General features: G+C 58.0%; 1 protein-coding gene across 1 annotated transcript; it reads left to right on the top strand.

Annotated features, from left to right (window-relative positions):
- Positions 1-13,860: 13,860 nt before the first annotated feature.
- On the top strand, positions 13,861-19,458 carry LOC142002585 (keratin, type I cytoskeletal 14-like). Its single transcript, XM_074978799.1, has 9 exons — positions 13,861-14,121; positions 14,668-14,796; positions 15,311-15,393; positions 16,333-16,489; positions 17,226-17,387; positions 17,637-17,762; positions 17,979-18,199; positions 18,723-18,760; positions 19,349-19,458. The coding sequence occupies exons 1-9, from the start codon at positions 13,861-13,863 to the stop codon at positions 19,456-19,458; spliced, it is 1,287 nt and encodes a 428-aa protein (XP_074834900.1).
- Positions 19,459-23,512: the final 4,054 nt, after the last annotated feature.

Raw genomic sequence — 23,512 nt, 5'->3', positions numbered from 1 at the left:
GCGGGACCGGCGCCGCCCGCTTATATAGCCGTCCCTTGTGACGCCAGCGCGCACGGGGAAGCGAGGGCGGCCATTGGCTTCGGGCGAGGCACGTCACCTCGCACGTCGGAGGAGCCGCGCCCGGACGGGCTGGGGTGGGGCCAGGCGCATGCGCACGGGCCGCGCGGGGGCCCGGGAAGGGGCTCGGCGCAGGCGCCGTGGGAGGGGCGGGGGGCTGGCGGCGGGGGGCATGCGCAATGGATCGGGCGTGGCCTGCGCGAAAGGGCCGCAGAGTGGGGGAGGGGAGTGGGCCTAGTGCGGTTCGACCTGTCTTCGTTCGGGAGCTCTGCTGCGTCCCCAGCCCCCTTCAGCCCCATGTCTGTAGCCACCCCCTCAGCGCCTCCCTCACGTCCCCAACACCCCCTCAGCCCGCCATACCCCTCCCCCAACACCCTCTCACCCTCCCCGAGGACCCCCATGTCCTCCAATCCCCCAACACTGCCTCAGCCCCCCAATGCCCCTCACCCAAGTCCCCAACACCTGCTCAGGCCCCCATACCCCTCCCCTACGTCCCCCAATCCCCCAGCACCCCCTCAGCCCCCCATACCCCTCCCCCAAACCCCCTAACACCACCTCAGCCCCCCAACACCCCTCCCCCACGTCCCCAATGCCCCCTCAGCCCCCCATACCCCTCCCCCAAACCCCCTAACACCACCTCAGCCCCCCAACACCCCTCCCCCACGTCCCCAATGCCCCCTCAGCCCTCCATACCCCTCCCTCAACCCCCCTAACACCACCTCAGCCCCCCAATGCCCCTCCCCCATGTCCCCCAATCCCTCAACACCCCTAAGCCCCCCAACCCTACCCCAACACCCCCTCAGGCCCCAACACCCCTCCCCCATGTCCCCCAATCCCCCAACACCACCGCAGCCCCCCAGTGCCCCTCCCCATGTCCCCCAATTCCTCATCACCCCCTAAGCTGCCCCCAAGCACCCCACCCCGACATTCCCTTAGGCCCCTGCCCTGGACATCACCTCAACAACCTTCCTCACCTCCATGTTCCCCAACACTCCCACATCCCTCCACCTTGCTGCTCTTCACCCCAGTACCTCTCTGTCCCCCAGGGCATTGCCCCACACCCCCAGTCTCTCCTTGCTTAGAATTGCCCTCCAATACTCCTCTGAACCCCCTCAGCTCCAGCCTCCCTGAGAAGCTCTGGGAACGTGCCCTGCACTGCTCACCAGCACTAGAGCATCAGATGCCACCTACCCTGAGCCACATTCTGTCCCCAGGCCCTGCCCTGGTACCCCATCACTGTAGGCCCAGGACACAGCCATCTGTGGTGTGTTCAGTGCCAGGTGTCCTCCCCCAGCTGTGCCTGGCACACATCAGGTGTCCATCTGCAGTGGCAAAGGGTTGGGAGAAGCTGAAGGTTGTGCGTAAAGCCAGATTTCCTGGGAGCTGTTTATTAACTGTGTAATTTTGAAGCCCCCAAAAGCAGGTGAGAGACAAGGTGTGGGAGGTCAGAGCATTTATTGGACTAGTTGGTGAAAACGCCTTTGGCTTGACGCTGCACAGCCCTGAAGTGCTTTGTAAGCTCCAAAGTGTATCTCTTTAATCAACAACAGATTGGTCCGCTAAAAGATCTGAGCTCCCCTTAGCCCCCTGCTTGTTTCTTTAATATCATGGGACCCTGGTGGTCACATGAGCACTACAGAAGCACAGAGGAAGGTAGATGCCTGCTCCAAGGGTCTCAAACAATTAAAACTCTCACAGAACTTCACGGTGGCCAAATGCTGCTTTGACACGGACACCCTCCCCCCACCGCCCAGAGCTGTGTCTCTCCTAGGTTCTAGTTCTCACCTCCTGCAGTGAAGGACATTTTCTTCTGACCCTGTTTGGAAGGATATAGACGCTGACAGCAGAGGAGGCAGATGGCTTGTGGAACAGAACAGAAGTTGTGTAGGAAGCAACGTACTCTCCACTGCTTACATCCCCAAAGGATTTGATTTTATTTCAGCAGAGGCTGGAGTGTTTACTTTTGCCAATTGCATACCACCACGTGTGAAAATCATCAGCTAGTGGTTCAGACATGCTGTGGACTGATTCCTTATACTCCCTTCCATGGCTGACTTCCCAACACAGCCGCTGCTGAGATTAAAAAAGTTGCACCACTTAAACAGCAGAAGGAATAAACAACAGTTGATACACCAATGACGCTCATCAACCTCTGTGCTGGTTGTTAATGCCCCCTTGAGCTGTGATTTTGTTAGATTACAAAGCATTGGTGGGTCTGGTTGGGGTGTCACTGATTCCCTTTGATCCAGGATTGACCACAAAGTCCTAGAGCAGGGGTGTGAAAAGTGGGAGGGATGGGCCCCCTTATAGGGACATGAAATTTTCCAAGTGGGGTGAAGCTGGGTTGCTGATTCATCCATCTCATTAACAATGCTGAAATCTGTTACTGTTTTTATATCTGTTTTATGTCTTTATATACACATGACAAAGGGTTTTTTTTCATATGAACATAACCAAAATCCCTGTGGGTTTGGATGACATTAGATGGGTTGTGGGGGGCCCAGCTAATTACAGGGACAAAAAGGGGAGCCCCGCATAAAAAGTTTGCTCACCCCATCCCAGGGCAGCAGTACTAGGGGCACTGTGCTTCTGAGATGCTTTCAGCTAATCCGGCCCGTTCATTAAACATATAACATTCACCCTGGTTGCTAGAAGATAGATATTCAGGCCTGTGCCTATACTTTAAGAATTTAAGTGTATTCTTACCATTTGCTAGTTACATGGGTATAAAACCAAATTCAAAGTCTAGCTGTATATGATTGTCTGAGGCTTTGTTCTTTGAGTGAAGCAATTGGGAGGTCCTTAAAGTGGGAAACATACAGTCACCTCTTGATATTTTCCAAGCCAGACAATCTGGAGCTGTTAGAAAGACAAACAGATAAAGAGAAGAGCCTATAAGATTTAAAGGAAACAGGATGATAGCTTTATGACTGGCGGGGCTGCCTATCAATAATAGGGTTTTGAAATCCTCCTTTTATTACTATGCTCCCCATCTGTACTGCCTCTGGTTCTTTCATCATTTTTGTCTGCTGTATAATTAGTTTTGTTGGGTATAAGCTCGTGCAGTTAAGGTGGTGGGATATAATTGGTTAGATAATCCCGATGCAATATGTTAGGATCAGTTAGTTCCATTTCAGTAAAGCAACTGGTTAAGATGTGTACATACATGGGGGGCAAACTGGAAGCAGGTGGGAAAAAAGAAGGGCAAAAGGAAACTGGATTCATGCTTGTTGGGTGTGAACCCCAGTAAAAACACCCAGTTGTTTGCAATTCCAGAGTTCAGGTATTGCTGTCCTCCATGCGTGCGAGAAGGACCAGGGAAGTGAGAGGGTGAAGGGATAAACCCGCTAATGCTGACCTTACTAACATTCATTTTTAGACTATCCTATGTTGACCAGCTTACATCTTCCCCTCCCGGCATTTCGACAGAGTATGGGAGAACCTCAGAGTTACAAACACCAGAGTTATAAACTGACCAATCAACCACACATTGCACTGGGAACCGGAAGTGCAAAATCAGGGAGCAAGAGGGGGAGACAGACACCCAGACAGACAATAGACTTGACTCGGTAAAGAAGTTTTCTGGGCTTGTTTCGTGTTTGTTAAGGTGGCCAAATGCATCAATCACTTCCACACTGTAGAGTTTCAAAGCTGTGTCAAGTCCGTGCTCAGCCGTGAGCTTTGGGAAGAACAACCAGCACGATTTGTTCCGTCACGAACACCTTCCATTCACCGGGGTGTTCGGAACTCTGCGATTCGACTGAAAAACCCCTCCACTTCCTGTCCCAAACTGCAGTGTAGTGGTGCTGGCTCAGAGCTGCTGTCCTCTCTCATTCCAGAGAGAACGGTGTGTCGGGGGGAGGGGTAGAGGTGAACTGAAAGCAGCAATTTGCTGAGCATCTTGCCAGTGACTCGTGACACCCTGGATGACACATGTCACCCAGCACCCAGTCTGCTCAAACAGCTCTTTATAAACTGTAATTACAGTCAGCATAATAGATTTTACTTCCCTCCAGATTGCAGCTTTGCATTGCTGAAAGCAACGCATTGGGAAGGATCTTCTGCCCATCAGAGCTGGTCATTCCATCAGTTGTCTCATCGAGAACCCTTTGCCCCTGGCCTTTGGAAATGACATACATCGGACCTAAATTTGTCACTTTGGGCTCATAAGGATCTGCTAAGCCTGGATCAGTTGTCAGCAAGAATTAGTTGTCTCTGGTCAAATCCTTTTCTCACACCTTGTGTGGATGGCCCTGCTGTGGCTCAGTGCAATTCAAGAATAGAAACATCTAATCCTGTTTCAGGCCTTTCTAATCTAGGGCAAAGAGGCTGGATCTCAGCTGTTTCTACTAGCTACAGATATCTAAAGATGATGTATAACTTCTCTGAAAAAACAACTCCTGTGAGACCTTATAGACTAACAGAGTTTAGGAGCATAAGCTTTCGTGGGCAAAGACCCACTTCATCAGATGCATCTGACGATGAGGGTCCTTGCCCATGAAAGCTTATGTTCCAAAAAATCTGTTGGTCTATAAGGTGCCACAGGAGTTCCTGTATTTTTTGTGGATGCAGACTAACACAGCTACCCCTTTGATACACACAGCTCTTCTGTTGCTCTGTGATGGGCAAATCCCCCATTTTCAGATGGGCTGGGAAGCGTGTCTTCACAATGTAGAGGCTATATGGAGTGAAGCTGGATTGGGGATTAACTGGAGGTTATTTGTCTTTGCCACCGATCTGGATATCCAGCTCACGGGGTTTTATATTATAAATGAATACGCTAAAAATTCAAACAAAGGAAGAGAAACGAAAGCCGTACAGATCCACAGAAATACACCCGCCTCGGGGGACTAGCAACAATGAAGGAACCTGACTGTCTGTATCACTGGATTTATTCCCTGGAGATTGGTTGAACCCACAGTTCCTGAGTTCCTCACGTGGCTCTTTAGCCCTCAGTTTTCATTACCTTGGTGTTTCTCCATTCAACTTTGAGAGGAATTGATTGAGAGGAGATGGTGCTGCCACCTGGTGGGATCTGCAAGGAATGATGTTATTTAGGGGTTGCATCATTCTGAGCGGTTGTAATCCTAAGTATCAGAGAGGGGGCCGTGCTAGGCTGTATCTTCGAGAATGACAAGAAGTCCTGTGGCACCTTATAGACTAACAGATATTTTAGAGCATCAGCTTTCGTGGGCAAAGACCCGCTTTGTCAGATGCAAGACGACGTGGGTCTTTGGCCACGAAAGCTCATGCTCCAAAATAGCTGTTAGTCTATAAGGTGCCACAGGCCTTGTTATTGTAGATAGTCACAGGTGACCAATGAGTTGTGATCCCCTCTCCAGCGAACATCAAGGACATGTCCAGCCTAGAGGTGTAGAATCATAGAGCACTAGAACTGGAAGGGACCATGAGAGGTCACCAAGTCCAGTCCCCTGCCCTCCTCTAGACCATCCCTGATAGATGTCTGTCTAACCTGCTCTTAAATATCTCCAGTGATGGAGATTCCACAACCTCCCCAGGCAACTTGTTCCAGTGTTTAACCACCGTGACAGGTAGGAAGTTTTTCCTAATGTCCCACCTCAACCTCCCTTGCTGCAGTTTAAGCCCATTGCTCCTTGTCCTGTCCTCAGAGGCCCAAGAGAACAATATCTCTCCCTCCTCCTTGTAACCCGCTTTTAGGTACTTGTAAACTGCAGTCATGTCCCCTCTCAGTCTTCTCTTTTCCAAACTAAACAAACCCAGTTCTTTCAGTCTCCCCTCAAAGCTCATGTTCTCTCGACCTTTGATCATCTAGTTGCTCTTCTCTGGACTTTCTCAAATGTCTTCACGTCTTTCCTGAACTGTGGTGCCCAGGACTGGGCACGATATGCCCATTGAGGCCTAATCAGTGCAGAGAAGAGCAGAAGAATGACAACTCGTGTCTGGCTCACAACACTCCAGTCAATGCAGCTCAGAATCACGCTGGCTTTTTTGCAACAGCGTCTCACTGTTGACTCATATTTAGCCTGTGGTCCACTACGACCCCCAGATCCCTTTCTGCAGTGCTCCCTCCCAGACAGTCGCTTCCTGTTCTGTGTGTGTGAAATTGACTGTTCCTCCCTAGGAGGGCTTTGGATTTGTCCTTATTGAACTTCATCCTGCTTACCTCAGGCCATTTCTCAAATTTGTCCAGATCATTTTGAATTCTGACCCTCTCCTCCAAAGCAGTTGCAACCCCTCCCAGCTTGGTACCATCTGCATACACTCTAATGCCAATATCTAAATCATTCATGAAGATATTGACCAGAACTGGTGCCAAAACAGACACCCCGCCCCCCAGGAACCCCACTGGTTATGCTCTTCCTGCCTAGTGGTTAGAGCTCTCGGGTTATGTTCCCCCACCAGGCTGAGTCCTTGCCCCGTTCCTCTTTGGGGTCTGCTGCCACTGCAGCCACCCCCCAGGGAACGGATAGGTGGGTGAGAGTGTTGCCTAATGGTTAGAGCCAGGAGGTCCTGGGTTTGCACTTCCCCCCGTTTTGGGCGTTAGCTCCGCCACCCCCCCCCCACCCCTTTGGGTTTGAGCTTGCTCCTGCTCCCTCTGGGGTCTGCTGCCACCACCATGCCCTGCCCTGTGAGGGGGTGGGTAGGAGGTAGTGTATCATACTGGTTAGAGCAGTGGGCTGGGAGCCGGGAGCTCCTGTGTTCAAGCCCTATCCCCTGCCCTCAAGGCTGGGTTCTAGCCCCACCATCCCCCTCTTGGGGTCTGACCCCCATGGCGGTAGGAGCTCAGCCTAGCGCTTAGCGCAGAGGGCTGTGATACAGGATCTGGGAGTCCCCAGGCCTTGCCACCCATCTGCCAGCAGATGTGACTCTCAATCAGCAGGGAAAGCAGAAGAGTGACAGGGACACAGTAGAACAGACTGGTCAGCCCAGAAGCCGTTGGTACCATCCATCCTGGGGTGAGGGGGTCCACAGCTGGAGCCCTGGCCCTCCTTTGTTCTCCTCCAGCCTCACCTCCTGTAACCGCCGAGCTTCCAATTCAAAAACAGCCAGGCTCCAGCATCCTCCCTTGTTCTGTTTCCTGGGATCAAAGGTGTTACCTGGTTGCTTGTGTTGCAGAGATTCGGGACTCCATCCTTATCCTTCTCTTAGCCTGTTACACCCCCAGCCCTGTCATCACAGTAGCCTAGTGGCTACAGCAGCAGGCTGGGAGCCAGGAGGCCCCAGCTTTGAGGCCCCCCACTTGGGGCTCTGTCTCCTTCTCTGCAGGAGGGGGTGTGAATGTAGCCCAGTGCAGCTTCTTTCCACCTGCCTACAGCCAAGTTGCTTGTTCTATACAAGGGCTGGTCCAGAACTTGGACTTGTGCCGTCTATGATGACTATCCGATTCCTGTGCCAGTGGGAGCAGACTAGCGAACCGCATGAAACAAGCCCAGAGGTGGGAGTGGTCACCCACAGCAGGGCTCAGCCAGCCTCCACACCTAACCTACTTCCTGAGCCACCTACGAGGGCCCAGTCTGTGCATCCAGACACGCCAGGACCGGAGACCCCGACGGAGATGACGGAGCTGGACCCCAGACCTGAAATCCCAACAGCGGCAGGGAGTCCAGTTCCTAAAACCCAGGAGGAACCAACCCCAGAGCCGGAGGTGGTGCACCAGCCAGCTCCAGAATCAGAGTCAGCAGCAGAGGGCGTTACAGGGCCTGCAGCCACGACAGAACCTGCAAAAGAGGTGCCAACCGAGCCTGCAAAGCGCGCCAGCACACCAGCGGAAAGTGGTTCCCAACCAGCAACAGAGATACCCACCTTGCCTGCATCGCTCCCAGAGGGACCAAGCTCAAGCCACAACCCAGCGAGCAGCTGACATTTCCAGCATCGCGAGAGCAATTCCAGGCAGAACAGTTCAATGGAGTAAAAACTGTTTTACGTACAGCAGGTTGGGTAGAAAGAATTAATTTCATTGTCTGTGTCTGGTGTTTCTAAGGTGCCTGTCCCCTGGGTTTGTTCCTGTTGGCTGGCTCAGTGGGAGATCCTGCTCTGTTTTTGGCTGATTTCCTGTACCAGCAGCTGGAATACACAGCTGGTTGAGGGGCCGGCCTTTCTGTTCCTACTTTCCCTTCTGCACTCTCTAGGTGATGAGGCTGCAACTACACTTTAATAGTGTCCAGATAGCTCCCCAATACTTTAGATATTGTAAACAGGGAAGATCATTCACTTGTGGCTGAAGTGCAGCCACTTCTGGGGTGGCACCTGCCTTGTGACAGCAAAACTGGATGCTGGTGCTTTAGATAGAAAAGGACAAACTGAAGTTTTAGGGTGAATTTAGCTGGGCAGGGTCGGTCATTACCAATGTTAGGGAATGTCCAACATTTCATCTCTTATTAAATGTTCCATGGAATCAAACCTTTTAATGACCATAACCATCCACCTCCTAAGTTCTCAAGCAACTCAAATGACCACAATCACTTCCTGTTGCAAACGGCTTGTCTCCTGTCTCTATGGTGCCCGTCAGAGCTATATCTGGACACCAAACACTTCAACAGAGCAGTCAACCACCCGTGTCTCCATCCACAGGCAGGCAGTGTGGACTGAGCTCTTGTCCCAACCTTCATCACGCTAGCCCGGAAGTCACTAACCAGTCGTTATAGAGACTCGGGGAAAAGGGGCCAAACGACACCTCCCAGCTGTTCGAATAAAGCCCTTGGGAGTAGCTAAACTAAGTGACACCCCCCGGAGAACATGATGCGGTTCAGAACGACTCCAACAGCTGGCTGGAAAGCAGGAACATGAACGTTTTAGTTGAACTATTTTCCGTTTCTTCCCCAGCACACGTTTTCCAGCCAGGCCTAGGCCACAGGCTTCTCTTGTACTGCAGCTTCCAGCAGGCACCACAGCATCAGGGCGAAGGCGATGGCTAGACATACAGTGATTCTCTGCCAGACCTTTCGCACTCAAGTCTCTCTCTCTCCCCTGTTTGACGCTTTGCTTTGTGGGACAGCACCTGGAGGACTTCAGCCACGGCTCAGTGGGCAGTCTCTTCCTGGGCCGTCCACAAGGGGGTGCTGTTGATCTCTCTTGCCACAGCAGTTCTGCCACCCAAAGGTGTTGTGGGAAGATGCTTGTGGCTTCAAAGCAGTGAATTAAATTGGTGCAGGACCTAGTTACGCATACTGATTAAGATATGACGAAGCGGGTCTTTGCCCATGAAAGCATATGCTCCAAAAAATCTGTTAGAGAGGAGTTCCTATTGTTTTTGCCGCTGCAGACTGACACGGCTACCCCTCTGATACACACAGCTTCTCTGTTGCCCTGTGGTGGGCAAATCCCCTGGTTTCAGACAGGCTGGAAGTGTGTCTTTACAACGAAGAGGCTATATGGAGCAAAATGGGACTGGAGATTAACTGTGGTTTGTTCGTCTTTACCACCAATCTGCACATCCACGTTATTGCCCTTCTCTGCAGACCAGCCCAAGTTGAGCTCTCTGTGCTGGGGAACGTGATAGAACCAGCAACACCAGCTTTTTGCTTAGACCAGTGGTTCTCAAGCTGGGGTCTGTGTACCCAGTGGGGGGGGGCAGAGGCTGGGGTGGGGGTGTACGCAGCGTTCTTCCAGAGGCTACATTAACTCAGTGTTCCTCAACCCTTTTTTAATGAATAAAAAAATTGGCCTTATTTTATTCTCATCGAATTTTTTTTATTTATCCAGTTTGCACAATTGTAATTCCGATGGCAAGTTTGTGGCCTAGAGCAGGCATGTCCAACCTGCGGCCTGCGGGCCGCATGCCGCCCTGGACAGCTAATGCGGCCCCACAAGATTGTAAACTTTTAACATTATTATGTGATTTATATACATTAACTATATTATATATTTTATATGTGGCCCAAGATAATTCCTCTTCACTCAATGAGGCCCCGGCAAGCCAAAAGGTTGGACACCCATGGCCTAGAGGCTCTTTCTTCCAACCAACCAGTTGCAATTAATTTGTTCAAACAAATATGTTGCAGTGGTAAAAAAAAATGGTGTCTGAAAATTGTAGGTACCGGGTGTACTTATAATTTTTTTAAAAAAAGGGCTACTTTATAAAACAGGTTGAAAAACGCTGGCTTAGACATTTCAAGGATGCGGCGCTGAATGCTGGAAGCCTGGCGATAGCGTAGCTCGCCAGATGTTATTTACGAGCCGCGAATGATGCAAATGGACAGTAGAGGGCACCAGATACGAAGGCCAGAAACCACTCTGTAGGGTAGAAAGACTGACTTGCCTGCAAAGTTCCTGTTCTATACAAGGGCTGGTCCGGAACTTGGACTTGTGCCGTCTATGTTGACTATCTGATTCCTATGCAAGACCAGAGAACCGGTTCTCTAAGGCCACCTCTACAATACCTGGAAGATCCACCCGCTCAGGGTTTGATTTCGATTTCACGTGCCTGGAAGGGACGTGCAAGATCGACCTATTGGTGTCGGCAGTCGACCCCTGTTCTCCTTGCCATCGGGAAGGGAGAACCTCTCCTGTCGACCCTCCTCAGTGAGGACAGCCAGGTAAGTCAATTGCAGATAAACCAATTCTAGCTGCGCAATTGCCCTACCTCGTATCTGCACTTGACTGACCTGCCTAGCGTAGCCCAAGCCAAAGCAGCGGCTGCAGACGGGCTCTCCAAAGAGAAACGTTCCATCTTCCCGCCAAGAAGCACTGGGAACACTCCAGCCTGGGCAGCTCAGCACCTGACAACAGCCCAATAACAAAGGCGTGCGCAGTCCAGCAACACGCAGTGCCGGGCGGCGCATCACACTGTTCTTTACTGTCTCACTCTCAGCATCAGAACGGCCACACTGGGTCGGAGCAAAGCTCCATCCAGGCCAGTCTCCTTCCTGTCTTCTGAGAGTGGCCCCGGCCAGGTGTCCCCGAGGGAATGAACAGAACAGGTGATCCGTCCCATCACCGTTCCCAGCTTCCAGCAAACAGTGGCCGGGGCAATATCCTGTTCCCTTTTGGCCTCCACCGGTACCTACCTCATCACGCACACAGGCCCGGCTGACTCTGGAAAATTAGGTCAGCGCTGCATCGCCCCGGGAGGTGAAAAGTCCACCCTGTGAGCGATGTACTTAAGGCCACCAAGGGCCCCATGTGGGCCGTGCTAGGCTAATGACAACATTCTTCCGTCTTCCCAGCTACTGCCCGTGGGGAGTTGGATTCTCTGCTACACCGACCAGAGAGCGACACTGACAGCGCTCCGGGGGCAGCTGTGCCCCTGAGTGTCGACGCGCTTCAGTTGCAAGCCCTTTGGAGACAGGAGCCGCATTTTAGTTATGTGTACAGCGCCTAGCACAGAGGCCTGGTCCCCAAATGAGGCATGTAGGTGTCACTGCCAGGCACAGAATATCAACCTACCAATCCCACGCAGGACTCTGCGCAGCAGCCTGCAGTCACCTGGTGGCGGAAAAAGAACAGAGCAAAGAAACTCCCGTTTTATGCCCCTTGAAGCTCTTGGATGCATTGGAGGAAGGGGGCGGGGAGTTACCTGTACCTTTAGCTGAGCTAGCCAGGTGCTTATTCAATGCAGCCTGCAGCCACTGCAGGCCCGGGGTGGTCTTGCTGTTCAAACCCAGGCTGGGCTTGTCCTCCAGGGATGCAGAGCTCTGGGCCAGCTCAGCAGATTGTAGGGTGAGTTGGGAGCCCAGAATTACCCACAACAGTCTGCAAAAGGGCTGCAGGCCAGCAAGTGGAGCCTACCCTCAGCCAATGGCTGGCAACTGGGACAGGACGTGAGAGCAGGGGGCAGTAACCCTGGAACAGACTCAGGGCGGGGGCAGCTGGAAGAGAGAGGAATGCAGGGCAGCCCTGGGACATGTGGCTCGTGGGAGTCAGATTAGACCAGCACCAGGTCCTGCCTCGCTTTAGAATCGATGAATTTACGAGCCCTCACATTTCCTCTCACCGCATCGGTCAGGCCCCTCCCCTCCCACGGGGTCCAGCCGCCTGCGTCTCTTCAGCTGCTGCTGTTTGCCAGTGGTGGATGCCGGGTCAGCTGCTCTGCTGGTGCCAGGCCTGTGCGCGACGCTGGCTGGAGGTGGCTGCAGCTGTTGCAGGCCGCTGGCATGCACCAGACGGGTGCAGGCATTGTGGGGTGACCCTCAGGGCCCCATCTGGAATGAGAACCAGACAACACCGGCTGGGACGCCATCCTTGTTGTGCACAGAGCTGAGATCAGGAACAATTCCCCAGGCACCGGCCCCACTGGTTCGTCTGGTCAGAACCAGGGCTGGGGCCCCAGGAATGCACTGTGGGCACCAGCTGGAGGCAGCTGAACGAGTGATAGATTAACCCCTTCTCTGCTCACCGGGCTCCACGCCAGCAGTAGGCTGGGACCCCACAGAATGGTAGGGCAGTGCCGGAGGGGCTGTTCTGCCTAAACGCAGCTGGGGGCTTCAGCAGCACAGCATGTGGTTAGAGCACTGGAGGGGGAGGCAGCAGCCTGGCTTCTTGGCCCAGCTTGGCCCCTGACCTGCTGGATGAGCCTGGGCAAGTCACAGCCCCGAGATGTGCCTCAGTTTCCCCGTCTCTAAAATGGGGATAATGATACCGGCCTCTGTAAGGTGTTTTGACACCTCTTAATGAAAAGGGCTAGCGATATGCTGAGGGTTTATTGCTACCTGGGTAAACCTGGCACATAGCACAGGGCTCCAGTGGCTAAGCCGGCTTGTGCCTTCCTGTTGTTTCTCTCCTGCAGCTCAGACATGGCCTCTGGGCTCAAACATTCTCACAAACCAGCTTTTCTCCTCTCCTCCCCACTCCCGGCCTGCAGGCAGGACCAGAGGGTTATTTGCAGACAATACCCCTCTGAGACTGATAATTAAGCAGTAAGCGGGTGGCGGGGTGGGTATGTGGAAGCTGAGAGCTGGGCAGTCACAGGTACTGCGATCCGGGAAGACAGGCGGTGGCTCCAGGGAGACGCGTTTTCATCACGCACGTGGCCCTGCTTCTAAGAGGGTGCAAGCCTGGTCCTGCCAGGTGGCCGTCTCCCAGACCCACAACCCGTGCTGAGGGCTGGGAGGCGTTAACCGGGCCGGAGCGTTCCTGGCAGAGCAGGTGGGCTCCTGGGAGCTGGGGCCAGCAGCATCCCGGCCCGCTGGCTGTAAGAGCTGTTCCCAGGATGGAGTGTGCCGGACACGCACGAGCAGCACCTCTTCCAGGGCTCCTGCACGAAGCACTGGCCACGTGTCCCCTGGTGCGCCCGGCCCCCAGCGTGGGCGGCGAGTGCACTCTGAGAGCCTCGTGGCAACGAGAGCCTCAGCAAAGGCTCCAGGCTGCAGCCGAGCGCCTGTCGCTCCGGAGAGGGCAGAGCAGGCGCTGGGCAGGACTGTGCAAGCTGCGCCAAGTGCCCGGGGCAGCGTGCCGTGGCTCAGGGCTGCTGTGCCCGGCGCCCAGAACGCTGGGTTTTCTTTCGGCTCCGGCCAGGCGGTTTGGGCCCCCTCCCCTGAGCACGCTGCAGGCCCTGGTGCAGGCTCTGCAATCCCACGGGGCCAGAGTGTGTTCCCGTCAGCCAGCGGCACAGCTGGGGCGGACAGATCAGAACCCGGCCCTGGCCTCCCCCCATCGGAGAACAAGCTGGGCTGAACGAGGCAAGACAACGAGTCACCAGAAGTTTCTTTCCCCTGGGGGGTCAGTGCAAACAGGGCCGCCCGGGCCACCGGAAAGGTCAGGTGTGCCGGCTCTGCTCCTCCGCTCCCTATATAAGGGAACTCCCCGGGCTTTCCCTGCAGCCTGGCTCCTTGCCGCTCTGCAGCTGGAGGGCTTTGGCCTGCGAGGTGTCCCAGCCTGGTTCCCATGGCCAGTCTAACCTGTCCTGGGGCTGCCCAGGGGCCCAGACTGAGCTGGGTCAGTGTGGTGGGGTTGCAGCGGGGCCTTCTGGGGGGGCTCAGTGCCTACGGAGGGGCTGCAAACAGCAGCAGCCACCTGTTCTCTGGCAATGCCACTACAGTCTGGCCTGGGCTGGGAGCAGGGGCCCTGGAGCTGGGTGTCCTCAGCATGAGTGAGAAGGACACCATGCAGAACCTGAACGACCGCCTGGCTGCCTACCTGGAGAAGGTGAGAGAGTGCGGACGGGGGCTGCAAAGGGGGCGCCTTGTGCTGCGGGTCTGATGGGACACCACTGAGGGTGGCAGCCAGAGAGAATGTAAAATCCAGCCAAGCTCTAGGTAAGGGGACATCCGTAGTGCACCTGCTGTTAATCCCATTTTGCACGGGGGCCCCACGGGGGGCTTGTGCAAACACAGAGCAGCAGCCCCATGGCCCAGGGGTCATAGACCCACTGCACATGCAGAGCTGGCGCTGGCCTGGCTGCCCAAACCATACGGGCGCAGAAATCTCTCCCGCTACCCGGCCCATCGCCCCACTCTCCAGGCAGCCCCTCCGTAGGCACTAGAGCCCGGCCGAGGCCACTCTCAACCCTGATCTGTGCAAACCAACCTGCTGCAAGCAAAGCATTTCCAGCCCAGCTGCCCAGGATCCTGGCCAGGATCACCGGCCTTCCCCGAGTCATGGGGAGAGCACAGAACCCCAAGGCCTGGCCTCTGCGGAGCCTTTTACATCACCGTCCGCTTGGGTCTTCACCTGCCTTCAATCCCCTGCCAGGTGCGCTCTCTCGAGGCAGCCAGCGGGCAGCTGGAGAAGCAGATCCAGGAAATCTGTGCCAAGAGGGCACTGGCTGTCCCCCCAGACCTGAGCGGCTACTTCAGCACCATTGCAGAGCTCCGAGCCCAGGTACGGGGCCGCCCGGAGCCCTGGCGCCGACTCAGGGCCCCATTTCCACACATGCCCACCAGGAACGGCCCCATGGCACTGAATTCCGCGGCTGCCCTCTGCAGGCTTGTGAGCCTGCCTGTAAAGCACACACAGCCCTTAGCGTCGGGACGCTAATGCTCCTATTGGGACTCTGGGGGCGGGCTGCTGCCTGGGGTAATGCCAGCCTGAGCCAGGTTCAGCACCCGCCAGCAGCTCTGAGTGATGGGAACCATTCCGATTCCTGGGAGACGGGCGTTGACTCTGGACCCTAATAATGGCAGTTCAGCAGCATTCACTGTTCCGCTGCTGAGATAAGTCCCGACCTCTTGCTCCAGCGTGACGAACGACTGCAGCTCAGCCTGGAAAGCGGCAGCGTTCCGATTGGCTGAGCCGGGGCGGGTTGTGGGGCAGATGGTAACCTCCCCACGATCTGATTCCCATATTTCCCCCTCCACTGCAATGGGATTTTAAGAGCTACTCTTTTGCGCTGCAGATCCAGGCTGCATCACTGAGCAATGCCCAGCTGATCCTGCAGATTGATAACTCCATGCTCGCTGCTGACGACTTCAGAGTGAAGTAAGGGATCCCCACAGGCCCCCTCCCTCCTCGGCCTTTTGCTTTAAGCAGCAAATTCTGACCACAGCCTCTGAAATCGCCCCGGTGAAATCTGCGAGCGTGCTCTCCGCAGGCTTCAAACAGGCCCACGCAAAGCTGCGCTGGCAGGTGCTGTTCGTTCAGGGTTGCCGCCTGGCCGGGATTGGTCTCTGCGGATCAGTACCATTTCGGATTCCCAGGGTCTTGGCTTCTGACCAGAAAGCCTGGCCCGAAAGGGGACCTCGGCCACCCTAAAGGACACCTGAACCAAAAGCCTGAGTTCTGCGGGCAGGGGGTGGAGCCAGGCTATTAATCCACAGCAGACCCTGCTCTGCCTGGGCCGCCTCCTACCCGCTGGTGGGTGCCCTTGTGAGTGATGGGGAGAAGGGCAAGAGATGGGAATGGGGCTTTGGGAGGAAAGGCAGAGAAGAGGGTGGAGCCTCCAGGAAAGAGGCAGGATGGGGGTGGGGCTTTGGAGAAGAGGTGGAGGGGCGGGGCTTTGGGGACACGGTGGAGGGGCGGGGCTTTGGGGACGCGGTGGAGGGGCGGGGCTTTGGGGAAGTGGCGGAGCAGGCGATGAGGTCTTGGTGGTCTGGTTACCAGCTGTTAGAAAGGGAGCAACCCCTCTGTGTGTTTGGCTTTAAGTGTCTAGAGGCCTGGTGCTGGGAGCTGTAAAAACCCAGCTGCCACGAACAGCTGCCTGGCTGCAGACGCCCAGGTGCTTTGCTCAGCCCAGGCCCAGGTGCTGCCAGGTAGCGTCAGCGTGAGGGGCCCAGAGCAGAGGCCGTGGGTTGGTAGCACCCCCAGGACGAGCCTGGCTGGGGTTTTCATGCTCAGCCAGCAGGGGCCCAGCGCATGCCCAGCACCCACGGAGTTGCGACGAGGTTGCTGACGTGCAGCCCTGTGCGCTTTTCCGCCAAGGTTCGAGTCAGAGCTGGCCATCCGGCGGGGCGCGGAGGGTGACATCGGTGGCCTGCACCAGCTCCTTAGCGAGCTGAGCCTGAGTGGAGCCAGCCTGCGGGTGCAAGTCGAAAGCCTGCAGGAGGAGTTGGCTCACCTCCAGAAGAACCACACCCAGGTGCGGTAACTGCAAAGCCCTGATGGGATCTGCAAGGGCCCGACAGGCTCACGCCACAGCCTCTGGATTTGGGGGCTTTAAACCCCACGCAAGGAAGACAGAGAGGCTGAGTGTGATTCAGTAACACGCCCAGCTGGACAAACACACCTCCCTCCCGACCACAGCCCCTGTGTTAGCCCCGTCCCGGCCTCCTCCAGCCCCCAGATCTGCAAACCTCCCTCTGACTCTCAGCCCCTGTGTTAGCCCCGTCCCGGTCTCCTCCAGCCCCCAGATCTGCAAACCTCCCTCTGACTCTCAGCCCCTGGGTTAGCCCCATCCCGGTCTCCTCCAGCCCCCAGATCTGCAAACCTCCCTCTGACTCTCAGCCCCTGTGTTAGCCCCGTCCCGGTCTCCTCCAGCCCCCAGATCTGCAAACCTCCCTCTGACTCTCAGCCCCTGGGTTAGCCCCATCCTGGCCTCCTCCAACTCCCAGCTGGGCAAAGGCACATCAGATCCCAACGCCTGCTGCAGCCCTGGGCCTCTCACACCCACAGCTTGCTTTGCCAACCTGCCACATGGGCCGCTGCATCCATGACCTGGAGAAACATTCTCCTGGGGACAATCTAATCTCCTTCCTTTCCCGTCCCTTGGCCGAGTTACTGCGCCATAGGCAGGAGCCGTTCTTCCCCCGAGTTGCCCCGCTCCCACCTAGCCTCCTGCTCCCTCGAGCAGCCGCTGCTTTCCTGCCTGCCCACAGGACGTGGCTGCCTTCCGAGACCGCCTGGGGGGCACAGTCAGCGTGGAGGTGGATTCCGCTCCCGGCGTCGATCTGGTGAAAACCCTGGCAGAGATCCGGGAGCAGTACGAGGCCGTCATCGTGAGGAGCCACCAGGAGGCTGAGGCCTGGCACGAGGTGCAGGTAGGAGCCTCTTGCTGCAAGCCAGACTTTGGTGGGTGGTTTGCTCTGCTCCCGCTCGTCGGTGGCGAGTGGCCCCGTCCCAGCACATTGCAGGAGGTGGGGATGGCGGGGTGGGAGAGGAACTGCATCGACCCCAGGGTCTTGCACCCCCATGGTCCAGGTGTCTCCCCAGCCTGTACCAGAGCGAGCTGGCCCCTGCCAAGTCGCTGCCGGTGCAGCGGGCCTCTGAGCCGCCTCTCTTCTGTGCAGTGCGAGTTGGTCGCTCAGGAGGTGGCCACCAGTGCAGAAGCCGTCCAGGCTGCCCGGACGAAGATCGTGGAGCTCCGGCGCGTTGTCCAGGCCTTGCAGATTGAGCTGCAGTCGCTTCACAGCACGGTGGGTAGGGCCGGCTGGGCAGCAGCCCCCGGTGCGGGGGGTGTAGCTCAGAACGGCGGCAGAACTGGGCAAGAGAGGCTAAAAATGCTGGTTCCAGGTCCCCTCCCTGCTCAGCCCTGATTACTGGCCTTGCTCTCATGAGCCAGCCAGGGGGTCGCCCCCCCCGCACCCCTGGGACGGGGTCTGCGGCTGGACACAGGCTGCCTTTGCTTTCAGAAAGAGGCTCTGCAGGGCACGCTGGCGGGCACGGAGGCTGGCTGTGGGGCTGAGCTGGCGCAGCTGCAGAGGCGCGTCGGTAGGAAGGAGGCCGAGCTGGTGCAGCTGAGGACGGATGCCCAGCGCCAGGCGGAAGAGCACCAGCAGCTCCTGGATGTGAAGACCAGGCTGGAGACGGAAATTGCCACCTACCAGCGCCTCCTGGAGGCCGATGATGCCAGGTGAGGGACACGCAGCTCTGAGCACCAGCCGGATGGGAGCCAGGACTCCTGGCTTCCCCCATGGCACTGCCTCACTCTGACGAGGGGCAAATCCATCCCTCTCTCTGTGCCTCAGTCTCCCCAGCTTTACAATGGGGCTAATAATACTGACCCTCCTGTCCTGTCATTAACGAGGGTGAGCTTGGCGAAATGCCTCTGGTAGAGCACCTCCTAGAGGCCCTGGCACAAGGGCAGCCTGGACCGTTGGGAAGAAGCCGAAGAATCCAAGAATGTGGGGATTGGACCCAGAGAAGGGTCAGACCCAGACCACTAGGCTGTACTGCCTCACTGCTGGCAAGCAACAGCGGGGCCCCTATGCAGGTGTCTGGCCAGTTCCTTTGCAGACGGACACTGCAGCATTTTGGGCCATAGAGGGGCAGGGGATGCACCTGGCCTGGGGTTCCCTGGAGAGGGAGGCTGAGCCCTGGGGTGGCGTCTGGCTGCTGCCCTGGCTCAGCTGGCTGCCTGTCCTTTCTCCCTGCAGATCTGACACCAAGTCCCCCGTGAGACAGACACCCCCAGGTGAGCGGAGGGGACCGGCACCTGCCTCAGTAACAGGCAGAGTCTGAGGGTTGTGCTCTCCCGGGGTCGCCCTGCCCCTTCAGTCTGCACGTTAGCTTTGGAGTTTGGGGCTGGAGCTGCCTGGATATCCCGTGGGGCGGGGCAGAGTGCAGCCAGCCACAGCCCCCCTCACCTCAGGGGCTGTGGCTCCCATCCCACCTCCAGGCTGGGGGGCCGAGCTCAGCCTCCCCGCAGGGGCCGCCTGCCCAGGCCAGGGGCAGGGCTGGGGAGAGCTGCGCTCTGAGGGAGGACCGAGCCGGTGGCATGAACAGCCTGGGGCTGGGGGGGCCACTGCTCAGTCGCTGCAGGCCCTGGGCCAGATGGGAACCGGGTGCTGACCCAGAGCTCATGGCTTGGCCCCCCGGCTCCACAGCTGGGGACCTGTGCCCTGCTGCTGGGTGTCCACGTGGCACCTGGCAGCCTGAGCACGCCGATGCGGGATGGTCCACTTCTTGGCCCCACCCCATGTCCCTCTGTACACCCTGCCCCGCCCCCGCCCCACCCCACAGGATACTCCCCCAGCCCCACGCTCCTGCTTCCCTCTCACAGAGGCTGCCAAGAGCTCCCCCACCTGCAGGAGGGTGAAGACGGTGATCGAGGAGCTGCTGGATGGCAGGGTGGTGTCCTCCCACACTGAGGAGGTGGAGCATCCCCTCTGAGGCACAGGGAGCGAAGGGGGATCCCGCCCACCAGCCAGGTCCGGGCTGTTCTGGCCCCACAGATTTCCTGCTGGGTCGTTTGTGGCTCTGGGTTCCAATAAAGCAAGTGGTGCCATGGGCTCTGGGTGGGGCTGTTGTGTGGGGAGACCCAGCAAACTCGTGCCGCTTGTGAGCAAAGCCAGGACTCCAGGCCAGGGTGAGTGCACCATCCCACGTGCACTGCACCACCACCAGCCCCAGTCCCACATCCACGGCACCACCTCCGGCCCCACTCCCACGTGTGCTGCGCCACTGCCGGCCCCGCTCCCACGTGCACTGCGCCACCGCCGGCCCCGCTCTCACGTGCACTGCGCCACCGCCGGCCCCGCTCCAACGTGCACTGCACCACCGCCGGCCCCACTCCCACGTGCACTGCGCCACCAGTCCCCACTCCCACGTGCCCCACCAGCCCCTCCATTGCGTGGACTCAGCTCCATAGAGGACCACAAGCTCTGCCGGATGCTTTGTAGCATGGAAGGTGTGTCCCTGGTGGGTGGAGGGAGTTAATGGGAGGTTCTGGTGACTGGGGAGTTAATGGGGGGTCCTGGTTGCTGGAGAGAGTTAATGGGGTGGGGGCCCAGGCCACTCCAGGGGGTTGCAGCTCCTGAGGGCTCCACTGCCCTGCCCCAGATCCCACTGGCTCTGCTGCAGGCTGGGGAGGGGGTCCTAACTGTTTACCCTGTGCCCAGGGTGCCAGAGCCGCCCCCAGCTGTGACCCTGGCCTGGGGAGATGAGGGGTGTGGACAGGGTACCGCTGGGGGGCAGAGCTCAGCACCCTACCCTGAAAACCTCTTCCACCACCACTGCCCCAGGATGGGTCCCGTCCCGCACCGAGGGCTCTGAACCCCAGGAGCGAGGGACCAGCAGTCCTGCCTGCAGGCACCAGGGGCAGCAGCAACCTGCCCCATCCATCCTCCCTGGCCCAGCCACCCGGACCGGAGCTGGGTCCCGGCTGGAGGCGTTGGGCCTGCAGTGGTTCGGCAGCAGCTTTGGGAGCAGGTCCAGCCCTCACCCTCTGCTCAGACCGTTGTCGGGGGCCCCACCTCCCCCGCTCTCTGAGACCCAAGGGGGCAGCCTGGCAGCAGGAGCACGTGAGCTCAGCTGTGACGTCGCAGCTTGGGCATGGGCAGCTCCCAGTGCACAGCCCCGGTCAGGGTTACCCCCCTTCCCTTTCCTGCCAGGCTGTGGGCAGGGTACGTTTCCGGCCCTGCTTCTGCACCCAGCTCCGACCCTGCAGGCCGGGCTGGGGCAGCTGGGCCTGGGAGCTAGCACAGGGCACAGGCCTGCGTTGTGGGGGAGCCAGGGGGACCTTTTCCACCCCATGATGCTCAGTCACCCACCCCGGTGCTGGAGCCCGAGAGGGCTGAGGGGAGACAGCAGCGCCTTCGGCCCGGCAGCTACACCCCATGGCACACACGGGGGAAGCCTGTGATGTGCTGGCGAACAGCCACTACCCCGAGTGCACAGCGTTACCGTTACCACCCAGGCCTGGCCACTGGGTGTCAGCACAGGCCAAGCCTTGGGTGCCGCGGCCCCTGGATGCCACCCAGCTCAGGCCCAGCTCCTATCACCCATCCGTGGGTGTCCGCAGCCCATCAGCCCTTCCCTGCCCTGGCCCCGAGCAGAAGGCCCTGCCAGCCTCAGTCCCTGTTCCTAGGGCAGCAATGGGGCTGTACAGACACTCTGGGTCCCACTCACAACCGCGGCCTGTTCGGCAGCCGCCAGAGAGCAGGACGTGCGCCCCGAGCCTGGCTGTCGCTCCCTGGTGGCTGCCCCCCGCTGCCTGTGTCGGGGCTGAGCTGCCAGGCAGTGGCCCCGCTCGGAGTGAGGCCTTGCTGCGGCTGGGAGTCAGGCTGCCACGTGCGTCGCCAGGGAAGGCCTGGCCGGCTGGGGGATGGCAGGGTCTGAGTACGTGGGGCACCCGGGGCTGTTAGCACCAGGGTGGGGTACGAATCTCTGCAGCTGGCCCGGGCACTGGGTAGAGCAGAAAGGATGAGGCCAAGCTGGCGGCTGAGCTGAACGGGGCCCTGGCTGGACCAGCATCCGCGGGGCTCCGCCGGCCCGTGGCTTGGAGACAGGCTGCCCAGCAGGGAACTGCCCCGTCGCACTGGCCAGCCACGCAGGGGATGCCCAGTGAATTCGGCCCTTTCCAGTCGCTGCAGGTGGGTTCGCCAAACCCCCGCTTCCCCCAGCCTCAGCACGTGCAAACCTCCCTCATCCACAAGATGGCAGCACGAGAGTTCAAAACCGGCAGGTGGCGGGACGCGGCCGCAGCCCCTGAGAACAGGCAGCGCCTCCCCATCGTGTCCTGCCGGAGCTCTGGGCATTGCAAGGCAGCCTGGCCTAGTGGGAAGATCCATGTCTATTCCGCTGACAAATCCCCTGGCCTCCCGGCCTCGGGCTGTGGGAGCGCTCAGGGTCAGGGACTGGCTCTGGCTGAGGGGGCACAGAGCGCGACCTGCTCTCTGCTCTCCCTGTGGTTGCTACTGTCATGTGAATGCCAGCGACGGTGACTCCCCGGATTTACTGATCGTCCCCGTCCCCACAGCTGCTCCGTGGCACTGGGCTCTCTGCTCCCTTGCTGGCGTGGTGGGAGCGACTGGGTCTGCACGCAGCCCACCGTGAGCCGGCATCTATCACATCGCCCATGCTACGGGCAGGGGGCGGAATGGGCCTGGGGTCAGATTAGCGATTCCCGCTGAGCCTGGCCCCCGTGGGGCAGGCAGGGAGTGCAGCCAGGCTGGAAACCCCCGAATTCCTGCTCACGGCGACGCAGGAGGGAGCCCCTGCCATCTTCCTTGGACAAAGGTACCTGTTAACCCCGGTGTAGTTGGTACCCTGCCTCCCAAAACGCCCCGGCCCATCACGCCAGAGGCAGACTGTGCCTGGCCCTTGTTTGAGTGCAGTGTGGAGGAGGGCCTGCCTGTGGAGAGGGCAAGGAATGGGGTACCTGCACCATGCTGTTACTGGCCCCTCCCTCTGGCGGTGCCCACTGGGGCCCTGTGCTGGTGCAGTGGTCACAAACCAAGTGCGAGTATCAGCCTGGCCTCCACAGGGCACCCTGCAGACAGCTGGAATGGGCTCCTCGCCCGGGGTCTGAGCCCTCAGAGCTGCTGGGCACTAGCCTGCCGGGGGCAGGCCGGAATCAGAGCTGCAATGAAGCCTTCTGGAGAGACCCCGAAGAAGTGCTGGGGGCAGCCAGACCTGGCCAGGCCTTGCGGGACTTGGGCTGGCTCAGGACCTGGGCTCTTCCGAACACCCATCCAATCCCACTGCCTTCAGCTCATCCCATCCAGGCACAAGTGCTCGGGGAGGACGGTGGGGGATGGTGCTGGAAGGGCCCGCGTGTGGGGCTCCGCAAGGGTCAGTGTGGGGGCCGGTTCTGTTCAGTATTTTGCTCGACAATTTTAGCTAACAGCATAGAGCCGCACGCTTATCGAGTCTGCAGGTGGCACCGAGCTGGAGGGGTTGCAGCTGCTTCGGAGGAGAGGGTCAGAATTCAAAATGATCTGGGCGAACGGGAGAAACGGTGTGAGGCACACGGGATGGAGGTCAATACAGACAAATGCAAAGGGCCCCCCCCATTCAGAAGGGGAAGCGATTGCCTGGGAAGGAGCGCTGCAGAAAGGGATCTTGGGAGGTCGATGTGGACCACGATCTGCATGTGAGAGAAAAGGGTGACACAGTTGCAAAGAAAGCCAGCGTGATTCTGAGCTGCATTAACTGGCGTGTTGTGAGCCAGACACGAGTCGTCATTCTTCTGCTCTTCTCCGCACTGATTAGGCCTCAGTGGGCGTTTTGCATCCAGTTCTGGGCACCACAGTTCAAGAGGGATGTGGAGAAATTGGAGATGGTCCAGAGCAGAGCAACGAAAGGGATTAATGGTCTGGAAAACATGAGCTCTGAGGGAGGATTAAAGGAACTGGGCTTGTTTAGTTTGGAAATGAGAGGACTGAGAGGGGATATGGGGAAAAAACTGCTTCCCCAGGAGGGTGGGGAAGCACTGGAATGTGTT

The sequence above is a fragment of the Carettochelys insculpta genome, chromosome 28, assembly GCF_033958435.1.
Source record: "Carettochelys insculpta isolate YL-2023 chromosome 28, ASM3395843v1, whole genome shotgun sequence".
Lineage (NCBI taxonomy): Eukaryota > Metazoa > Chordata > Testudines > Carettochelyidae > Carettochelys > Carettochelys insculpta.
This window is presented reverse-complemented; position numbering and strand designations above follow the sequence as displayed.